Here is a 201-nt window from a genome sequence, read left to right on the forward strand (position 1 = left end):
GAAGGACTTCTTGCAGCTGGCCAACCTCTGCCAGGATACGGCCCAGAGCTACACCTTCGGCTGCGCCCATGGGCTGGAGGAGGAAGGGCTCTACTGCAACGGCTGCTTGGCCCAGCAGTGCATCAACATCCAGGAGACCTTCCCCGTCAAAAGAACCAGCAAATATTTCTCCTTGGATCTCACCCACGACGAAGTCCCCGA

At 58.2% G+C, this 201-nt stretch overlaps 1 protein-coding gene across 1 annotated transcript in view; it reads left to right on the forward strand.

Moving 5' to 3' along the window:
* LOC104079912 (FERM domain-containing protein 6-like) overlaps nucleotides 1–193 on the forward strand; it is a gene marked incomplete at both ends in the record, with an annotated part of 4,507 nt that extends 4,314 nt beyond the window's left edge. Inside the window, 1 exon segment of the mRNA XM_009582102.1 lies at nucleotides 5–193. Within this exon segment, the coding sequence (XP_009580397.1) occupies nucleotides 5–193 (189 nt within the window).
* Between the last annotated feature and the right edge of the window lie 8 nt (nucleotides 194–201).

Source organism: Fulmarus glacialis, unplaced genomic scaffold, assembly GCF_000690835.1.
Source record: "Fulmarus glacialis isolate BGI_N327 unplaced genomic scaffold, ASM69083v1 scaffold27577, whole genome shotgun sequence".
NCBI lineage: Eukaryota > Metazoa > Chordata > Aves > Procellariiformes > Procellariidae > Fulmarus > Fulmarus glacialis.